The sequence below is a fragment of the Drosophila sechellia genome, chromosome X (assembly GCF_004382195.2).
Source record: "Drosophila sechellia strain sech25 chromosome X, ASM438219v1, whole genome shotgun sequence".
NCBI lineage: Eukaryota > Metazoa > Arthropoda > Insecta > Diptera > Drosophilidae > Drosophila > Drosophila sechellia.
In genome coordinates, this window is record NC_045954.1 from 16,087,511 (window position 1) to 16,106,346 (window position 18,836).

The 18,836-nt window shown below is 37.6% G+C and overlaps 3 protein-coding genes across 7 annotated transcripts in view; 2 read left to right on the forward strand and 1 right to left on the reverse strand.

Annotated features, from left to right (window-relative positions):
• Nucleotides 1–448: 448 nt before the first annotated feature.
• Nucleotides 449–5,999, reverse strand: LOC6620727 (ras GTPase-activating protein 1). 5 transcript variants are annotated; one of them, XM_032725258.1, is made up of 11 exons: nucleotides 5,889–5,999; nucleotides 5,608–5,744; nucleotides 4,619–4,685; nucleotides 4,004–4,375; nucleotides 3,820–3,933; nucleotides 3,680–3,752; nucleotides 3,193–3,602; nucleotides 2,169–3,018; nucleotides 1,190–2,096; nucleotides 974–1,124; nucleotides 759–907 (listed from the first exon to the last, which is right to left on the reverse strand). In XM_032725258.1, the coding sequence occupies exons 4-11, from the start codon at nucleotides 4,212–4,214 to the stop codon at nucleotides 759–761; spliced, it is 2,865 nt and encodes a 954-aa protein (XP_032581149.1). In that variant the 5' UTR covers nucleotides 4,215–4,375; nucleotides 4,619–4,685; nucleotides 5,608–5,744; nucleotides 5,889–5,999. The 5 variants fall into 5 exon arrangements, with proteins under 5 accessions (XP_032581152.1, XP_032581149.1, XP_032581151.1 ...); XM_032725260.1 differs by lacking the exons at nucleotides 4,619–4,685; nucleotides 5,608–5,744; XM_032725259.1 differs by lacking the exon at nucleotides 4,619–4,685 and having other exon boundaries at nucleotides 5,608–5,999.
• A 510-nt stretch (nucleotides 6,000–6,509) lies between these two features.
• LOC6620728 lies at nucleotides 6,510–8,896 on the forward strand. Its single transcript, XM_002044895.2, has 8 exons — nucleotides 6,510–6,710; nucleotides 6,788–6,892; nucleotides 6,956–7,099; nucleotides 7,196–7,307; nucleotides 7,359–7,492; nucleotides 7,542–7,682; nucleotides 7,751–7,930; nucleotides 8,103–8,896. Exons 1-8 carry the CDS (start codon nucleotides 6,510–6,512, stop codon nucleotides 8,841–8,843), a joined length of 1,758 nt encoding a protein of 585 aa, XP_002044931.1. The 3' UTR covers nucleotides 8,844–8,896.
• Nucleotides 8,897–9,316: 420 nt separating this feature from the next.
• LOC116802108 (mucin-16) overlaps nucleotides 9,317–18,836 on the forward strand; it is a 51,460-nt gene continuing 41,940 nt past the window's right edge. Inside the window, 5 exon segments of the mRNA XM_032725267.1 lie at nucleotides 9,317–9,374; nucleotides 9,432–9,787; nucleotides 10,302–11,095; nucleotides 11,198–11,523; nucleotides 11,632–18,834. Coding sequence (XP_032581158.1) covers nucleotides 9,317–9,374; nucleotides 9,432–9,787; nucleotides 10,302–11,095; nucleotides 11,198–11,523; nucleotides 11,632–18,834 — 8,737 coding nt within the window.

Sequence of the window (18,836 nt, forward strand, 5' to 3'; positions counted from 1 at the left end):
AAATATATATATAAAACTTAACAGGTTGTTCTTTTTTTTTCTCCTTTGAAATTATAGTTTTATAGACCTAAAATAAGAAATCAGATGCAAAACTGCAAATATAAACGCAAAACTGTTATTTCATTTGAAATAAATGTATAAATGCATAAATGTATTTATATTAAATTCAGCTGACTATTGACTTTTTTACGCCCATTGCAACGCCTTTAAATGAGAAGAAATTCGAAAAATCATTTTTCAGCTGCAAGAAACCGAAAGAGGGAGCCATTCAAAAACACAGTGTATGTTTTCAGAGGAAGTCTTTTGCACTCTTTTTGAATTCTTTAATTTATTTAGATTTTATGCGTTATTTAAAAAAAAACGTGTATTGCGTTTTGGATAAATGTCGTTCATTCGGACGCCAACTACTAAATTATAAACAATATCGAAAGCAAAACCATTTTGAATATCTGAGTTTGCGGCTATACGGAGTAATCCGTGTAAGCTAGTGTATTATAGGTTATTTTTAATTTGTAATAATAATAATAAATAAATGCATACCGGCCTGTTAAATATTTTTTCATTTCCATATAAATAATTTTATAAATGATATTCTTCTGTTTACTATTCCAATACAATTCAACCAGTTATTATGAGTTCTTATTTTATGTATTCTAATAGTATACACATATAAATATTTTTATAAAAAGGTATGAAGGGACTTGTAGATAAGAAGACATCGCTCTTTTTTTTATTATCCGCTCTCCTCGCATTTGATTTTAGCTGATCATCTCGCGGTACTTCAGCTTGTGCTTGGTCAGCATGTCCGTCACAGTGACCAGCTTCTTAATTGAAAGTATGTTGGATAGCTCGTGCAGTTCCTGCGAATGGGATACACAGATGTGATGCAAGGTAGCCAGCTCGCGTCCTGCAGGAGTTTTACAATAAATCATTGCATATTTGAAATAGAAAACACGGGCTGACAAATAATTACCAGTGTCTTGTGAATTCAGATTTGTACTTTGTTCGACAAACATTCCAAGCGGTTGGTTCGGATCGTTCACCGAGGACAGTTGATCCAAGAAAACAATCATGCGCTCCTTGTTCTTCAAGATAAACGGATTGACAACCTCCATGTATTGTTCCTAAACATGAAAAAGAAACCGAATTTATTTTGGTAATCACATAACTGACTCAAAGCGACACGCACCTTGCCGCCGAATTCAATCAAGTTGGCCAGATTCTGCAGACACTTGGCGACCATGACCAAAGATCGAGTTGCTGCCATCGGTGGCGTCTCGCTGACCAATCCAAATTGGCGTGGATTGAGCAGCGCTGGGCACAGAAGGCGCAAGAATATAAAGCCAGAGACGACGCGTGTGCGAACGAGCCGCTCTGTCGGCCATTTGGCCATCACAGCCTTCTGAAGACAGCTGCAAATGAAACGCACGTTGCGTGGACAGGCGTCCGGCGAAGTGAATATCGACTGGGTGACCAGATCGAGGATTTGCAATAGAAACTCTGCATTCGTACAGGCATCATCGTTGACGTCCATTTTCGTGGGATTCAATTCAGCCGACTGCTTGCTCTCCAAAATGCGCTGCACGGTTTCGCTAACGGCCGACTGCAGGAAGCCGCTGCATTCGGTGCGCATATATAGATCCATTAGGGTGGTGGCCAAGGAGGCGCCACGGAACAGCGTTGTGGTTTCGTTTTCGCGCGTCACCTCCGCCTGGCACAGCATTCGAATCAGTTCCGTTTCCCGTTTCTCCTGCCGAAAGACTCGCAACAGAGCCGTGGCCAAAGGAACACGATCATTATGGCACAATTCAGCCAGCGCCTTCACAGCGTACAGCTCCGATTCGAGGAGCAATTGCTGCAGAGGACTGTACTCTTCACACGGCATTATCAGATCGTCGAGATAGCGCATACGCAATCGCAGCGAGCCCCATTCACCCATCGGTGTCATGCCAGTTAGTTGGTACCAGCCCTCGGTTTCCTGGCCATTCTTCAGACTAGACAAGTCAATGGTTAGCTCGGCCACTTCCGAATCTTTACCGCGTTTGCCGCGCGATATTAGTGTAATGGTTAGGGAGACAACATCTGGCGGAACATCGCTGCAAGCAAGCAAGTTACAAACAAGTATTATTCCATAAGTATTCGAATAGGCGAAGGAATGGGGGACTTACTCTAGCACAAACTCCTCCTCCCAAACGGGTTCGGGTGCAATTTTGACACGAGTTTTGCCCACTTTGACTTGATTAAGGGAAATACTGCAGTATGGATGTGGCACTAGTTTAAATGGTAATCGATGAGCTTCCAGCACATGCAGGTTAAGACAACGAAGCTCACGAAGGCGTGATACCTTCTTCTGGGCACGACTCAGCTGGGAATCGCATTGTGCCTTGAGCGAATTAATCCACTCCACGTAGCTTTCCTGACTAGGAGCACACAGATACGTCACTGTGGCCAAGCATGGCAGGGCCCTTTCGACAATTTGGAAGCAATAGGGACGCTCCCACAGCGAATCGTGACATTGATAGAGGTAAGCACAGGACAAATCGATCAGACCCTTCGGCTTGGTCTTCTTCGGATTGTCGTAGAAGCATAGTTGCGTCTCGGAACCATCGTTGATTAAAGCGAAGTAGAGTTGCTTCCATTTCGTCGTTTTGTCCGACTTCTTGTTCAAGTGGCCGTGATGTTTGATTCCCTTGATCTTCTTGAGACCGATTTGGTCACGGCACTCGCGCAATGTTGCGTAGATCTTTTCAGCAGCCTTCTCCACAACATATTGCTGATTGAACTCGGGCTGAATGCCATTGACAACTGGATGGTTCAGGGAGTGGCCCTCCACAATTTGCTCTTTGCGATATCGATTTATAACCGCATCCAAGCACTCGAATGTACGACCGCCCATTAAATAGCGCACGCCCTTCTTCTCAATACGAAAGCGTTGGATTTGATTGTTTATATGAAAGAATAGAGAGTAATCCCCCGGTGAGTTGTCACTTGGGCGAACAAGGAAACTTCCTGGTCCAGCTGTAAGGATACAAAAATGTGTTTCAATTACACATGTACATTATTTAACAGAGAAAAGTAGAGAATATCGATTGTAGGCGTCACTAGAAGAAGCTCAATATTCTAGCTTTTAGGATTCCCGAGATCAAGGCTTGCTTTCCCTACTTGTAGGCATCTTAAACTAATAATACACACCTTTAACCAACATGTCGACGGCTTCGTTTTTGGTGCAGTTGGGATGGAACCAGGGAAACACCGTATTTGGATCGATAGATACATCCAGATCGTCAACAAGTTCTCTGAATATCATTCCCTGCTCGCCCGTACGATGGGCAGTCACCCACAACCAGCCATCGCCCATGTCATTGTGTACAAAAAAGATATCACCTTTCTGGAAACTCAGTTCATCGGTCTCTGGCATTTTTGTGTAAGGCAGGATGGCTACGACGCGTTTCTTATCATTAACTGGCTCCGGCGGAGCAACTGGTATGGCCAAGCGTTCGCGTTTCAGTAGATCACTACATGAGGTATAGTAACCAACCAAGTCGCTTAAGGAAATGAATTGTCGTCCTCCGATATAGAAGTCTCCGCACACGGCTGTAATCCTATGTAAACAATACAACATATATATAAAATCCTTCAAAATAATTACATTTAATTGGTATCTAAACCGAGTACTTACCGAAAATGATTTATGCCGGTGCGGCCATAATAACTAAGAACATAGGAGCCCGGTTTGCGGTCACTTTCGCGAACTGCTCATTGCAGAAAAACAAACGTATTTAGTAACACATTCACCTTCGAATACCAACTTATACACACCTAAATAGCTGCCCAGTTTACTGCTTCCGCGTAGACGAGACTCTGCAGAGTAGCGATCGAGTCGTCCATGGTACCATTCGCTTTCCGGAGGAGCAATAATCGCTGGACGTTCACCTGAGTTTGGAGTTTGCAAGGAAAATTAGGTATCAGTTGTTCTACAAGATAGGCATGTAACTTTACTTACCATTCAGCATATGGGGTCCATCGAATTCGTCGTGGTCCAATTCCTGAGCCAAGTCACCCAAGTCGATGCCGCCGGGTGCCATTATGCCACCCAATCCGGTCATGCCACCCAGACCAGCAAGGTTACCATCATCCGAACAGCCCGTTGGCGATCCGGGCTTATCTTTCTGGATGACAACATCAATGTTTCCCAAATGTATTAGGTCCGCCATTGTTTGGCTTATGATCTCTGTTCAGCAAATGCGAGTCTTAGTCTATATTTAACTTCGAGTGGAATTCGATTTAATAAAAGCCACATATAGCACCGATAAGAATGCGTTTAACTGAGGAGAAACGTTAACTTTTGTGACTGTGTAGGATTTTCCGTGCTAAACTGTAAGAAGACCAGATAAGAACACTTAGCTGCCTTATTTGATTATAATACGAAAATCATATTGGATAAAAATCAGAAATCAAATTGGAGAGTCACTTATAGAGTCAAATGCGTAATGCTTAAACCAAGATATGTCTAAAACCATTCACTGAAAACGCCCTTAGAGATTTGTAAATTCTAATTTCCGCTTTCTAATGCCATTTAATATAGATAATGGAGTATAATTCGGAATTCGTGGCTTACCGTGAAATCATTTTCTTCGCCATATCGGTGGTGGTAATCTCACAAAACAAATTGGAATAGAGAATCGCTATAAGTGTCCAAACAAAAAAAAATCGGGTCTAAGTTTACGAAAATTGAGCATCTAACAAACAATTTAACAACTTATGCAAAATTGTAGGACAACAATACATCACACCTATACTAAATTAATCGATTAATCCTAAGCCAATTGGAAAAACCAGAAATTTACTATTATTACAACCAGCACCAGAAACAGATTTTATTGATTAGAATATAGAGACAATGCTACTTAATATCCAAAACCATATTTAAAAGCAATAAACGACGTAGACTTCGCAGTAAAATAAATGAAAGACATTAAGATAGACAGCACATCCATCAGCTGTTTGCGCTTTGTTTACTTTTACAGATAACATATCAATTGTGATTTCAGTCAGTAATTTAGAGTGTAGAGAACCCACAGCTTAGACAATAAAAAAAACCATAAAACTTTAATGCAGATCTTAAAGTTGTTGCTTCTTTAAAGATTTTCATCTTAGAATCTGTAAATTGATTCCCATACGATTTCAATGTGGAAAATAGCCTTTTATATTTTTTTTTATATTTGAAATGGTTTACCATAGAACTATTAAATAAACATTTACCTCTGGACGAATTAAGCTGTGAGCCACTGTACATATGTACATATTGCTCTTTGAAATCGCCGGGCGACTGACTTTCTACATATGCGCAGACATTTTTGGGATATTTCCAGTTGTATGAGAAAGCACAAGTTACTTATGAATTGTAACACCGTATATATACTTTATGTACATAGGGATATATATAGGGAAATGCTGCACCCTCTTGTACATCAACATCTATCTAAAACACAAGCGATTTATATGAGCCGCACACCACAGCACACCACACACAAACTTTAGGCTAAGCCCTTTTTGCCAAACGAGCCGAACACAAAAAATTCATTCGGTTCTTTTCTTCATACATACACGACCCGAAGAGTCATCATATCATCATCATCATCATCATCGTCATCACCGTCGCCGTCTTTATCATACTCTTTTCAAGCGGGGTAATTACTGCCCATTGGATTCACAATTTCTGGGCTGTGTTCGGTTCGGGGTTCCTTTGCAAATGAATCATTAGCACAACCATTTACTTCTCTCTCATAGGGGTAACAAAAAATACAAAAAAAAAAAAATAAAACCATTTACACAGAACATTAATCGGTTAATGCGCATGTGTAAATATTTTCCTGTATATACTTTACATTGCACTGCAGCACCGAGCCAAAACAACAAAACGCTCTGCTGGAACTGCCGTCTTTTAATTTGCTCAACTTGTGTTATTCATAACAATAGCATATTTAAAACGAACTAAAATTACTTCCGTACCGATAGCCACAGAATTCAATTGTGCGCAGTGTGAACGTAGTGAATCATCGAAATATACCACACACCCATGTTATCGAACGAATGAATGTGCGTCAAGATAGCGCCAGAGAGTGCAGCTCGAATAGAAAATCGATTATAAACGATAATTTTTAAACCCATTTTAGATATAATATTTTAAAGAAAAAACAAACACAATTAATATTTATTCAGCATTTGAATGTGTATTTCTTAAATGAAAAGCTAAAATGTGTTGAAAATACAAAAGATGTTTTTAAAACTTGAAACTGAAAATAACACATGGTTCTTGTGCGCACGAAAACCGTTAGCCGTCAAAATTTGAAATAGGGTAAAATTAAGTTATGTATTTTCACATTTTCAAGCACACTTTCTAGACAGCAGGCGGCAGCCCGAATCGTTTTCACTCGATTATACTATTATATGGACACAATACTTTGAACTGAACAGTTCGACACCAGTGGGATCTAAAAGGCATAATCATGTCCAAGCGCCAACGCGATGGCCACGATGGCGCTGGAAAGAAAGTAGCCAAGATTCGGTTCAAGAAGCTCGTCCGATCCGTGATACTGAACATGCAGTGGCTAAGTGAAATTCCCGATGAGGGAGGAATATCGCTGAATGTGAAGAAGAACGTTGCCATGCTGCGGCAGAAGCGCAAAGTGGGCATGATGACCATGGCCGTAAGTCCAGTCCAACGAATCTCTCCTTTCATCCGGTAAGCTCAAGAGCTCTTTCCAATTTGTTTGCTTACTTGCAGGAGAAATCATTGCTGCGCACTCCGCATGCCAAGCGTACCGTCGATGAGAGGAAGAAGCTATGCACCATTGTGGCAAATCTAGCTTGCTTTTCAAAATTTCCGCCAGTGGGTAGCGCGATGATCATTTGTATGTATAATATTACTTATCCTAACTGTTATCCCCCGCAGAAAGTTCGCGCCCGTCTTGTTCCGATTGTCAAATTCATGGCAATAACTCCCGGGCGCATTGTCATGAAGGAGGACGATTTTCCCGTAACCATTTACTTTATAATCGCCGGTGAGGTGGAAATGTCTAAGAACGTATATATAAAGGTAAACTATTCAAATTATATATAATACATTCTAATATGCCTCGCATAGTTATAACTAAGGTTTAATGTTTAATTTAAAAAATTGTACATTTCTTAGGGCTCCAATCATCCTACCTTACAAACGGAGGCCATTTTTGGACCCGGGGATTGCATTGGTGATATTGACGTGATGGAAGATACACCCAGAACCAACACCTTTATTGCCACAAGTAAATCGATTCGTGTGTTTCTTGCAACATAATCGCATCTGGTTCTTACAGCTTATTGCGAACTGCTGGCTGTATTCAGTAAGAACTATAAAATTGTTCTCCTACCGTTTATGCAAAAGATGTGGCAGGAAAAGAAGAATGCTCTGCGGGCCCTTGACTATTTTGACTTTCTCAACGACGACCAGGTAAGTATAGTAGTTAAGTAGAAATTAAAATATATAACTTGTTTGTTAGATTGTGAATGCCAGTAAGTACGGATCAATTCAGCAATTCGATCCTTTGGAGACGATCTACACCGAAGACTTGGGCACCATGAGCTATGTCTATTTTGTCCTTAGCGGGGAATGCGTAGTGCTCCAATGCCTTCACATGAAGGTGTGCTATCTGCTGGAAACCTTGAATTTGACAGCAATATGCTTATAGTCTCGTTTTATCCGTCACAGGTCGACATAGTGAACCGGGAAAAGGTGTTCCAGCTGCCAAAGGCTTTTAATTTGAAAACTGGACCTCTCCTGGATGATGACACAGGAGGTCCAATCGATAACGAGCCGCTCTTTGATATTAGCGAGTACATGCAATCGACTTCATCGCTGGATGAAAACGAACAGAGCAAGAAAAGGAAGGTGAGCTCTAAATTGGGTATCAGTAAGCTAGTATGCTATGCAATTTAGTTACCAAACGTTCAAGTACGTATCATAAAATGAAAAGTTATATATACCATTTTCGCATCCAGAATTAATCAATTTTGAATATGACTTTTTGGTAACACAGCGTGCTTCTTTTCTTATTTGGCAGCTGCGCAAAATGGGACTTCAGGAGATACAGCGTGTCTGCGATGAATTAAAGAAACCGATATCTAGGAGATCCACCAAGGAATCAGCACGCCAACGGCTGCGAGTGCGTCAGCGTGGGCGGGACACAGAACGTCAGATAAAGCGAAAGCATTATGAGTTCTACCTAATGGGCAACGGTGCTGAATCAGACCTTATATCTGAGGATCTTAGCGAGGACTTATATAGTGATAATTCTGATATGGAGGAGCCGACAATTTCAGCAGTCGCCAGCAAAAGTGGCGAATTCGAGAGCCAATCGGAGGGTTCCGAAGTATTCACTGCATCCAGCACTTCGAATCAGGGAAATGTCGAAGAAACAAACAGACAGGAAAGATATGAAACGCATTTTATTGACGTCGGCTCTCTGACATTCGGTGGTATTTTTGGGTTGGGCGAGAAAATGGAACATCGTGTGATTATGGCAAGGACCACGGTGCAATGCATCGTGATACCACGCTTTTGGCTTTTTGAGCCCGCCCAAAATCCCGGTAACTATTGGCAGCGCCAGCGTTTCTACATCGAGTGCAATATTCCAACCAGGGCGGATTTGTTCAGGGACTTTCTCAAGACACGAAAATGGGAAAGATTCAGACGTGACTATATCAATAGCATACTCAAGAGCGAGTCATTGGCCAACTTTACAAAGCATGAAGATATACCGATAATAAGTCACATTGTGGAGACGAAATCTGAAGACAATTAAGTTCGTCTTCAATTTACTTGCCACTTGAATATATTTATACATTTCCAACTTTTCAGCATTATTAAATCATTAGTATTGTTTACAAAATTCCTAAAGGGTAGAGAATTGTTTAATTTGAATACAAAAATATTTGTAAAGTAAAATTTATCGATTCTATTACGCGATTTATCCAGGAAGAGCATAATTGTATATTTTTCGGTTGCGAACTTGTGTTGTTTTTTAATAAGATTGTTTTAAACATATAGGTTGGTTGCGTTAAAACTAGTGAAATGGTCTCACTTCTTAAATTACGAACCATGTATTTTATTGTTAGCAGTTGAGAGTTGTAACAAATTGCATTTAAGCGTCTGTACTGAAATAATGGGGCATACAAATTCAATTTAAAATAATTATTTATCAATGAAGACCTTGCCCATTTTACCTCTCGCAAAAGTGAAAACAGTTTTGGCCGATTTATAAAAGTAGTCTTAATAATGCAGTTATTAATCGGTTTTTGGATAACTCTCGCATTTGTTATTTATATTTTCGCAGGTGAGCAAACCATAATTTCCAATTTTAAAAATCACGCAACGTTTTTTCTATTTACAGGACATATCTATAATCCAACACGAATACTTCGCGTAAAGGATCCAGATTCCAATCTGAACTTTGCCTTCTTTTTATATTTATTAAAGCCATTGGCTTCGCACGATGCATGTTATGCTTATTATGATAATCCCATGTCAACCAATCGATATAGAAAAATTACCGAAGTATCATTTAATAATAAATACAATCAAACATGCCGTCTACACTACAATCCCCACTATAAATTCATCAAGTCAAAGATTACTTCAGAGACCACAAATAAAAGTAACTATCGGACGCACTTCTTAAATACGATTCTTAGCTGGCGGAATGCAGTCTTCAACATTTTCCCAGCTTGGAACTATCACTTCTTTTGGGTAAGTTGTGAATTTGAAATAAGAATGCATTTTTTTAAGTCGAGAAATTCAATTAATCCAGAAATATTTAAAGGACGATATCATCAAAGATAACCTTCGCATAAGTAACTCCATTATCAGCAAGTTTATGAAGGATAAAACCATAAATAAACCTAATCTAGAGTTAAATCCAGATATGATTTTAAGGAAAAGACTTAGCCAAAATGACGAAAAAAAGTTAATCGTTTCACTAAGTCGAATTACGAGAAAAGAAAACTTTTCGCAGAATGCCATAGTCCTTAAAAATCTTCAGAGCTTAGATAAAAGAAATCAATTACAGTGTTTTGTGCAATTAATAAGTAAGAAAAGTACTTTTAGACGATGCATATTATTTGAATTCATAACTGAATCTTTTCTAAGCGCATGGAACCTACTTGGAAATTTACATATAAAGAGTCGTTCGCAAAGGGTGAGTTTCTTTTTTATAAAATAAAGCAATTTTAGATAACTGATAACATTAAAAATGTATTCCAAGGTGCAAATTCCCGAAATAGAAATTCAAAAATTGAGCAGTACAAAAAGGAGGATTGTTGCTAACAAATTATGGAAATCAAAGGAGCTGAAAATAGGACTTCGTCTACACTCAAAAATACTACGGTTTTTTTTATTGATTCTAAGACGAAGGATTTCATTATTAAACACGCCTCGAGGACTCCAGAAAAAAAGAATGGAAAAGGCTGAATTTTTCGAATATTTGTCGGCAACCGAAACACCCGAACTATTTGATAATTTAGAGCATTTAGAAAATAACAGAAAACTAAATTTAGCTTCACAAGAAATATTGGAACTGCATAATCAAACTAATTTTAAAGATAAACAACATATATATAAATGGAAAAACTTAACAAGGTCCATAAGCAAAGATGATAATATTGTTGCAAAAGTAAACATGAGCGATTACCAATCAAAAAATACAAAATCGATTAACCCCATTGAGGATATTTTACCTTCACCATCTACAAAAACGTATAATTTAGGAAGATTTGCAAGAAACCAAGGATTGTTACAAATGGAAACGACTCCAATAATCAGTGCAAAAATAAATGTTTCAAGTTCGGACTCGGACTCAACATCAGATTGTGAATTATGCTCTGAGTCATTAGATGAAACAACAAATCTTTTCGATTCTGCCGAAACCTGCGAGGAATGCGCTTCACTAAGCTCAAATATTTTTGATGAGCCTACTCCAACGATAAGCGATTCATCGTCCACTGAAAGTAATGATGAATTTCTACAGAATTTTTCATATAATATTACGGAGCATGCAACATATACAAGAAATCAATCATCTAACTTACCTAAAGATACTACAGCAACTATATTCATATCCCCTAGTAAAAGCAACATAAATACTAAATCAAAACTTCGAACTTCGATCGTTACAACAAGAAATCCGGAGCTAATGAGTGATGGTATAAAATATCCCATAAGTAAATATATCACAACAACAATCGATTCGACAATTTTAGAAAGAACGATAATCATATTTGGCTACTTTACAGAAATAATAACAATGATTATATTTGAATTTGAAACAATAACTTTCAGCGACGATACTGAACCAAACTCAGATATAACTGGATATACATCAACCGAATGCATAAAATGTTCAGAGCTAACAACCACTGTACCTATTGAAACCACTATTGAACGAACGAAATTATCAGAAACTCCACTTCAATTGAATCAAATGTCTGGTCCTTCAGTCCATTTTTCGACTCCGATGAAAGATCCAATAATAACTGAGGATAAAGATCAACATGCTCATGAGGAAAAGTCAAGTATGGTACCGACTACAAAAAGAGATCAATTTACTGCAGATAAATCAACAAATCGTTTGGCATCTCCACTCCAGTTAAATGCAGAAACAGACAGTTCTATGGAAGTTTTGAATACGAAAATCGATCAATTTGATGCGAAAGAAGAATCGAAAATTTCGGAATTTCTACCAGAAAACCAGCCAAGTACGAACAACGTACAATTGACACGCACAGAAACAACGAAACTATCACAATCCATAAACCACATCAAAAACCAAAAAATCAAAATAGGACAAAATGCAGAGGCATCATACCACTTTAATATACTGCCAGGTGCTCTACACACTATTTCGACCACAGAAATAAAGAAGCAGTCAGAAATTTTACCTCTGCTAAGTACAAAATCAATTGGTCTTAATATGTGCGATTGCACTTGCAAATTGGAAATAGCCAAAGATTCGTGTTTATGCGAATGCAACCTTAAAGAAAGCACTTCAGATATCTCCGAAGGTGTAACGGCAAGTGCATCTAAACAGTCATTACCCACAGAAACAAATCGAAAACTCAACAGCATGAAAGATTATGCCCCAAATGGTACTTCTTTACTAACCAAGGCTAGTCCAAAACCTTTCAGTATTGAAGATGTCTCAACTAAAGGAAATGTTGCTGGTAAGAAAACCACAATGCCATCGGAGCTTTCATCCTTGGTCAAGATAGAGCCGGTAAAAAGCAGTAAACAATCAACACATGATGTTTGCGAATGCACTTGCCTATTAGAACATGGAAATGACTCGTGTATCTGCAACTGTATGACAGATTTTAATTCAACATCAATACAAATTTCGAGTACAGGATCAGATCAAACATCCCAAAACAAAATGGGAAATCAATCGCAATTTGTTCCTCTATTGTCCACAGAATTTAGTGATCTAATCAAAATTTCAACCACAGACAAAATTCATGATTCTCCACTAAAATTGAGTACAACTGCTAGTGGTCTACCAAAAAAACAGACCACTGGAATAAGCCATTTACCTTTTCTTAGTACAATATCAAAATCAAGTTCTCATATCTGTGATTGTACTTGCCAATTGGAATCAGAAAAAGACTCATGTATCTGCGAATGCAACCTTAAAGGAAGCACTTCAGACGTCTCGGCAAGTGAATCAAATCGGCCATTACTCACAGAACTCCACAGTGTGAAAGATAAAGTCCTCACAACTAAAGGAAATGGTGTTACTGATAATAAAACCACAACGCTATCAAAGCTTTCATCGTTAGAAATGATAGATCCAATAACGAGCAGTAAACTATCTACAGATAATGTTTGCGAATGCACTTGCCTATTAGAACACGGAAATGACTCGTGTATCTGCAACTGTATGACAGATCCCACTTCTATTGATGTATCTATCTTAACAGCAAGCCAAATAAAGTCAAGCGAAGATCTTCAGCACTCCTCAAATCTACCTTCATATAAAAGTACACAAGAAAATACAAATACCAAAGGAAAAGATAAAAATCTGTCAGCATCATTACAAATTTCGAGTACATTACCGTATCAAATATCCCAAAGCGAAATTGGAAATCAATCGCAATATGTTCCTGCTTCGAGCACACTATTCAGTGATCTTAGCAAAATTTCAAACACAGACAAAGATCAGCCAACAAAGAATATATTTTCGAGTCAAAGTGTAAATGAAGACAAAACTGCTAAAGAGGATACAAGCACAATGTCAATTTCAATCCCCGAATCAAGTACAACAGCAATCAGTTTACTTACAGTTTCAAGTGCAGAATATCAAACAAAGCAAGAGGAAACATCGGAACTTTCAAAATCTTTACCTCAATTTAAAACAGAAGAAAGCAGTTCATTTCAAGAATTCAGTTCGGATGAAAAACAAATGACAGAAGTGCCATGGACACTATCAACATCACTTTTTCAATTAAGTTCAAACACGAATAATATATTTTCGAGTCCGAGTGAAAATAAAGCCAAAACATCTCAAGAAGATACAAGAACACTATCAACTTCTCTCCCACAATCAAGTACAACAGCAAATAGTTTACTTACACTTTCAAGTGCAGAAGAGCATACAATTCAAGAAGAGACATCAGAACTTTCAAAAGCTCTACCTCAATCTACAAGAGGAGAAATAAGTTCATTTCAAGAACACACAACAGAAGAAAGCAGTTCATTTCAAGAATCCAGTGCAGAAGAAAATCAAATGACAGAAGTGCCTTGGACACAATCAAGTTCAAGAACAAAGAGTCAGAGTGTAAATGAAGACAAAACATCTCAAGAAGATACAAGGACGGTATCGATTTCTCAATCAAGAACAACAACAAATAGTTTACTTACAGATTTGACTGCAGAAGATCAAACAAAGCTAGAGAAGACATCGGAACTTTCAAAATCTTTACCTCAACTTAAAACAGAAGAAAGCAGTTCATTTCAAGAATCCAGTTCGGAAGAAATTCAAATAACAGAAGTGCCATGGACACTATCAACATCACTTTTTCAATCAAGTTCAAACACGAATAATATATTTTCGAGTCCAAGTGTAAATGAAGCCAAAACGTCTCAAGAAGACACAAGGACACTATCAACTTCTTTCCCACAATCAAGTACAGCAGCACATAGTTTACTTACATATTCGAGTGCAGAAGAGCAAACAATTCGGGAGGAAACATCGGAACTTTTAAAATCTTTACCTCAATTAACAACAGAAGAAAGCAGTTCATTTCAAGAATCCAGTGCAGAAGAAAATCAAATGACAGAAGTGCCTTGGACACAATCAAATTCAAGAACAAAGAGTCAGAGTGTAAATGAAGACAAAACATCTCAAGAAGATACAAGGACGGTATCGATTTCTCAATCAAGAACAACAACAAATAGTTTACTTACAGATTTCAGTGCAGAAGATCAAACAAAGAAAGAGGAAACATCGGAACTTGCAAAATCTTTACCTCAACTTAAAACAGAAGAAAGCAGTTCATTTCAAGAATCCAGTTCGGAAGAAATTCAAATAACAGAAGTGCCATGGACACTATCAACATCACTTTTTCAATCAAGTTCAAACACGAATAATATATTTTCGAGTCCAAGTGTAAATGAAGCCAAAACATCTCAAGAAGACACAAAGACACTATCAACTTCCTTCCCACAATCAAGTACAGCAGCACATAGTTTACTTACATATTCGAGTGCAGAAGAGCAAACAATTCGAGAGGAAACATCGGAACTTTTAAAATCTTTACCTCAATTAACAACAGAAGAAAGCAGTTCATTCCAAGAATCCAGTGCGGAAGAAAATCCAATTACAGAAGTACCATGGACACTATCAACATCACTTTCCCAATCAAGTTCAAAAACAAAAAATATATTTTCGAGTCAGTCAGTAAATGAAGACAACATTTCTCAAGAAGATACAAGGACACTATCAACTTCTTTCCCACAATCAAGTACAACAGCAAATAGTTTACTTACAGTTTCAAGTGCAGAAGAGCATACACTTCGAGAAGAGATATCAGAACTTTCAAAAGCTCTACCTCAATCTACAAGAGGAGAAATAAGTTCATTTCAAGAACACACAACAGAAGAAAGCAGTTCATTTCAAGAATCCAGTGCAGAAGAAAATCAAATGACAGAAGTGACATGGACACAATCAAGTTCAAGAACAAAGAGTCAGGGTGTAAATGAAGACAAAACATCTCAAGAAGATACAAGGACGGTATCAATTTCTCAATCAAGAACAACGACAAATAGTTTACTTACAGATTTGACTGCAGAAGATCAAACAAAGCTAGAGAAAACATCGGAACTTTCAAAATCTTTACCTCAACTTAAAACAGAAGAAAGCAGTTCATTTCAAGAATCCAGTTCGGAAGAAATTCAAATAACAGAAGTGACATGGACACTATCAACATCACTTTTTCAATCAAGTTCAAACACGAATAATATATTTTCGAGTCCGAGTGTAAATGAAGCCAAAACATCTCAAGAAGACACAAGGACACTATCAACTTCTTTCCCACAATCAAGTACAACAGCAAATAGTTTACTTACAGTTTCAAGTGCAGAAGAGCAGACACTTCGAGAAGAGATATCAGAACTTTCAAAAGCTCTACCTCAATCTACAAGAGGAGAAATAAGTTCATTTCAAGAACACACAACAGAAGAAAGCAGTTCATTTCAAGAATCCAGTGCAGAAGAAAATCAAATGACAGAAGTGCCTTGGACACAATCAAGTTCAAGAACAAAGAGTCAGAGTGTAAATGAAGACAAAACATCTCAAGAAGATACAAAGACGGTATCGATTTCTCAATCAAGAACAACAACAAATAGTTTACTTACATATTCGAGTGCAGAAGAGCAAACAATTCGAGAGGAAACATCGGAACTTTTAAAATCTTTACCTCAATTAACAACAGAAGAAAGCAGTTCATTCCAAGAATCCAGTGCGGAAGAAAATCCAATTACAGAAGTACCATGGACACTATCAACATCACTTTCCCAATCAAGTTCAAAAACAAAAAATATATTTTCGAGTCAGTCAGTAAATGAAGACAACATTTCTCAAGACGATACAAGGACACTATCAACTTCTTTCCCACAATCAAGTACAACAGCAAATAGTTTACTTACAGTTTCAAGTGCAGAAGAGCATACACTTCGTGAAGAGATATCAGAACTTTCAAAAGCTCTACCTCAATTTACAAGAGGAGAAATAAGTTCATTTCAAGAACACACAACAGAAGAAAGCAGTTCATTTCAAGAATCCAGTGCAAAAGAAAATCAAATGACAGAAGTGACATGGACACAATCAAGTTCAAGAACAAAGAGTCAGAGTCAGAGTGTAAATGAAGACAAAACATCTCAAGAAGATACAAGGACGGTATCAATTTCTCAATCAAGAACAACGACAAATAGTTTACTTACAGATTTGACTGCAGAAGATCAAACAAAGCTAGAGAAAACATCGGAACTTTCAAAATCTTTACCTCAACTTAAAACAGAAGAAAGCAGTTCATTTCAAGAATCCAGTTCGGAAGAAATTCAAATAACAGAAGTGCCATGGACACTATCAACATCACTTTTTCAATCAAGTTCAAACACGAATAATATATTTTGGAGTCCAAGTGTAAATGAAGCCAAAACATCTCAAGAAGACACAAAGACACTATCAACTTCCTTCCCACAATCAAGTACAGCAGCACATAGTTTACTTACATATTCGAGTGCAGAAGAGCAAACAATTCGAGAGGAAACATCGGAACTTTTAAAATCTTTACCTCAATTAACAACAGAAGAAAGCAGTTCATTCCAAGAATCCAGTGCGGAAGAAAATCCAATTACAGAAGTACCATGGACACTATCAACATCACTTTCCCAATCAAGTTCAAAAACAAAAAATATATTTTCGAGTCAGTCAGTAAATGAAGACAACATTTCTCAAGAAGATACAAGGACACTATCAACTTCTTTCCCACAATCAAGTACAACAGCAAATAGTTTACTTACAGTTTCAAGTGCAGAAGAGCATACACTTCGAGAAGAGATATCAGAACTTTCAAAAGCTCTACCTCAATCTACAAGAGGAGAAATAAGTTCATTTCAAGAACACACAACAGAAGAAAGCAGTTCATTTCAAGAATCCAGTGCAGAAGAAAATCAAATGACAGAAGTGACATGGACACAATCAAGTTCAAGAACAAAGAGTCAGAGTGTAAATGAAGACAAAACATCTCAAGAAGATACAAGTACGGTATCAATTTCTCATTCAAGAACAACGACAAATAGTTTACTTACAGATTTGACTGCAGAAGATCAAACAAAGCTAGAGAAAACATCGGAACTTTCAAAATCTTTACCTCAACTTAAAACAGAAGAAAGCAGTTCATTTCAAGAATCCAGTTCGGAAGAAATTCAAATAACAGAAGTGCCATGGACACTATCAACATCTCTTTTTCAATCAAGTTCAAACACGAATAATATATTTTCGAGTCCGAGTGTAAATGAAGCCAAAACATCTCAAGAAGACACAAGGACACTATCAACTTCTTTCCCACAATCAAGTACAACAGCAAATAGTTTACTTACAGTTTCAAGTGCAGAAGAGCATACACTTCGAGAAGAGATATCAGAACTTTCAAAAGCTCTACCTCAATCTACAAGAGGAGAAATAAGTTCATTTCAAGAACACACAACAGAAGAAAGCAGTTCATTTCAAGAATCCAGTGCAGAAGAAAATCAAATGACAGAAGTACCTTGGACACAATCAAGTTCAAGAACAAAGAGTCAGAGTGTAAATGAAGACAAAACATCTCAAGAAGATACAAGGACGGTATCGATTTCTCAATCAAGAACAACAACAAATAGTTTACTTACATATTCGAGTGCAGAAGAGCAAACAATTCGAGAGGAAACATCGGAACTTTTAAAATCTTTACCTCAATTAACAACAGAAGAAAGCAGTTCATTCCAAGAATCCAGTGCGGAAGAAAATCCAATTACAGAAGTACCATGGACACTATCAACATCACTTTCCCAATCAAGTTCAAAAACAAAAAATATATTTTCGAGTCAGTCAGTAAATGAAGACAACATTTCTCAAGAAGATACAAGGACACTATCAACTTCTTTCCCACAATCAAGTACAACAGCAAATAGTTTACTTACAGTTTCAAGTGCAGAAGAGCATACACTTCGAGAAGAGATATCAGAACTTTCAAAAGCTCTACCTCAATCTACAAGAGGAGAAATAAGTTCATTTCAAGAACACACAACAGAAGAAAGCAGTTCATTTCAAGAATCCAGTGCAAAAGAAAATCAAATGACAGAAGTGACATGGACACAATCAAGTTCAAGAACAAAGAGTCAGAGTCAGAGTGTAAATGAAGACAAAACATCTCAAGAAGATACAAGGACGGTATCAATTTCTCAATCAAGAACAACGACAAATAGTTTACTTACAGATTTGACTGCAGAAGATCAAACAAAGCTAGAGAAAACATCGGAACTTTCAAAATCTTTACCACAACTTAAAACAGAAGAAAGCAGTTCATTTCAAGAATCCAGTTCGGAAGAAATTCAAATAACAGAAGTGCCATGGACACTATCAACATCTCTTTTTCAATCAAGTTCAAACACGAATAATATATTTTCGAGTCCGAGTGTAAATGAAGCCAAAACATCTCAAGAAGACACAAGGACACTATCAACTTCTTTCCCACAATCAAGTACAACA

What these genes read in the sequence shown, in the direction of transcription:
- LOC6620727 (XM_032725261.1), bottom strand. Translation starts at nt 4,214, where the DNA reads ATGGCGGACCTAATACATTTGGGAAACATTGATGTTGTCATCCAGAAA. An exon ending in ACCGGCATAAATCATTTTCG is followed by an intron (nt 3,603 to 3,679) that starts GTAAGTACTCGG and finishes TTGTTTACATAG; the next exon opens with GATTACAGCCGTGTGCGGAG. An exon ending in TCTGAATTCACAAGACACTG is followed by an intron (nt 908 to 973) that starts GTAATTATTTGT and finishes AAACTCCTGCAG; the next exon opens with GACGCGAGCTGGCTACCTTG.
- LOC6620728 (XM_002044895.2), top strand. Translation starts at nt 6,510, where the DNA reads ATGTCCAAGCGCCAACGCGATGGCCACGATGGCGCTGGAAAGAAAGTA. An exon ending in TGGGCATGATGACCATGGCC is followed by an intron (nt 6,711 to 6,787) that starts GTAAGTCCAGTC and finishes GCTTACTTGCAG; the next exon opens with GAGAAATCATTGCTGCGCAC. An exon ending in AACAGAGCAAGAAAAGGAAG is followed by an intron (nt 7,931 to 8,102) that starts GTGAGCTCTAAA and finishes CTTATTTGGCAG; the next exon opens with CTGCGCAAAATGGGACTTCA.